The 773-nt window shown below is 49.9% G+C and overlaps 1 protein-coding gene across 1 annotated transcript in view; it reads left to right on the top strand.

Annotated features, from left to right (window-relative positions):
* The first annotated feature begins 465 nt into the window (after positions 1-465).
* The window catches only part of LOC104526442 (protein HEG homolog 1), a 30,950-nt gene continuing 30,642 nt past the window's right edge, over positions 466-773 (top strand). Inside the window, exon 1 of the mRNA XM_029085432.1 lies at positions 466-736. Coding sequence (XP_028941265.1) covers positions 547-736 — 190 coding nt within the window. The 5' untranslated portion in view covers positions 466-546. The remainder of the gene's footprint in view (positions 737-773) is intronic.

Raw genomic sequence — 773 nt, 5'->3', positions numbered from 1 at the left:
GTGGAGAGAGGGGAGAGTTGTGGGGTCCTCCATGCTCCTATCACACCCTCGGGATGGGGCACATAGGCTGTGCTGGGCTCCAGCAGGACATCAACTCTGGAGATGTACACACTCCTCCCATGAACTCCACACTGCACATATCTGTATCGGTTATTTGTTTAAGGCTTTTATTTTTCTCCTTTAAAGTTTTATTTCTCCTAACATACAAAAAAGCATAGAGGTGCTGAACTGAATTAATCTTGTGGACAAAGGTGGGTTTCTGCATTTAGGCCCCCCCCCCAAACTAATTTCCACTGGTGTGAATCCAAAAATAAATTTCATGTCTGTGTTTTGATTATACAAAATTTTCTCTAGTGTAAATGAGATCAGAGCTTGGCCTCGGTATTACTGCAGCGAGCTGAGCCTGCATGGCCAGTGCTGATGGGATATTAATTTTTTTTCTGGTTTTTCCTTTCAGACATTGAAAGCAGCCATCAGGTGAGAAGAAGTTCAGACGCAGAGATAAGGACCTCTGGTTCTCTTGTGGACAGTGTGGAGCTGGTGACCATGCTGGCTGGGAGCAGGGAGCAGGCATCACTACCTGCCAGGCATGGTGTGGTGCTGGCGGTGAACGGGGCCACGGGTCACATCAGTCCCCCCACTGGCAGTGAGGGTGTCACCCCACCGGGAGCAGGACACCCCAACAGCCTGTCTGCTGGGACAGCGACCCACCTGCTCACCCACAGCCATCTTCCTGGTGAGTTTTACCAACGTGAGAGTCCCCATTTGCTGTA

This window comes from Antrostomus carolinensis, unplaced genomic scaffold (genome assembly GCF_000700745.2).
Source record: "Antrostomus carolinensis isolate BGI_N321 unplaced genomic scaffold, ASM70074v2 scaffold16116, whole genome shotgun sequence".
Taxonomy (NCBI): domain Eukaryota; kingdom Metazoa; phylum Chordata; class Aves; order Caprimulgiformes; family Caprimulgidae; genus Antrostomus; species Antrostomus carolinensis.
The sequence above is the reverse complement of the archived record's forward strand: the minus strand, read 5'-3'. Positions and strand labels throughout refer to the sequence as shown.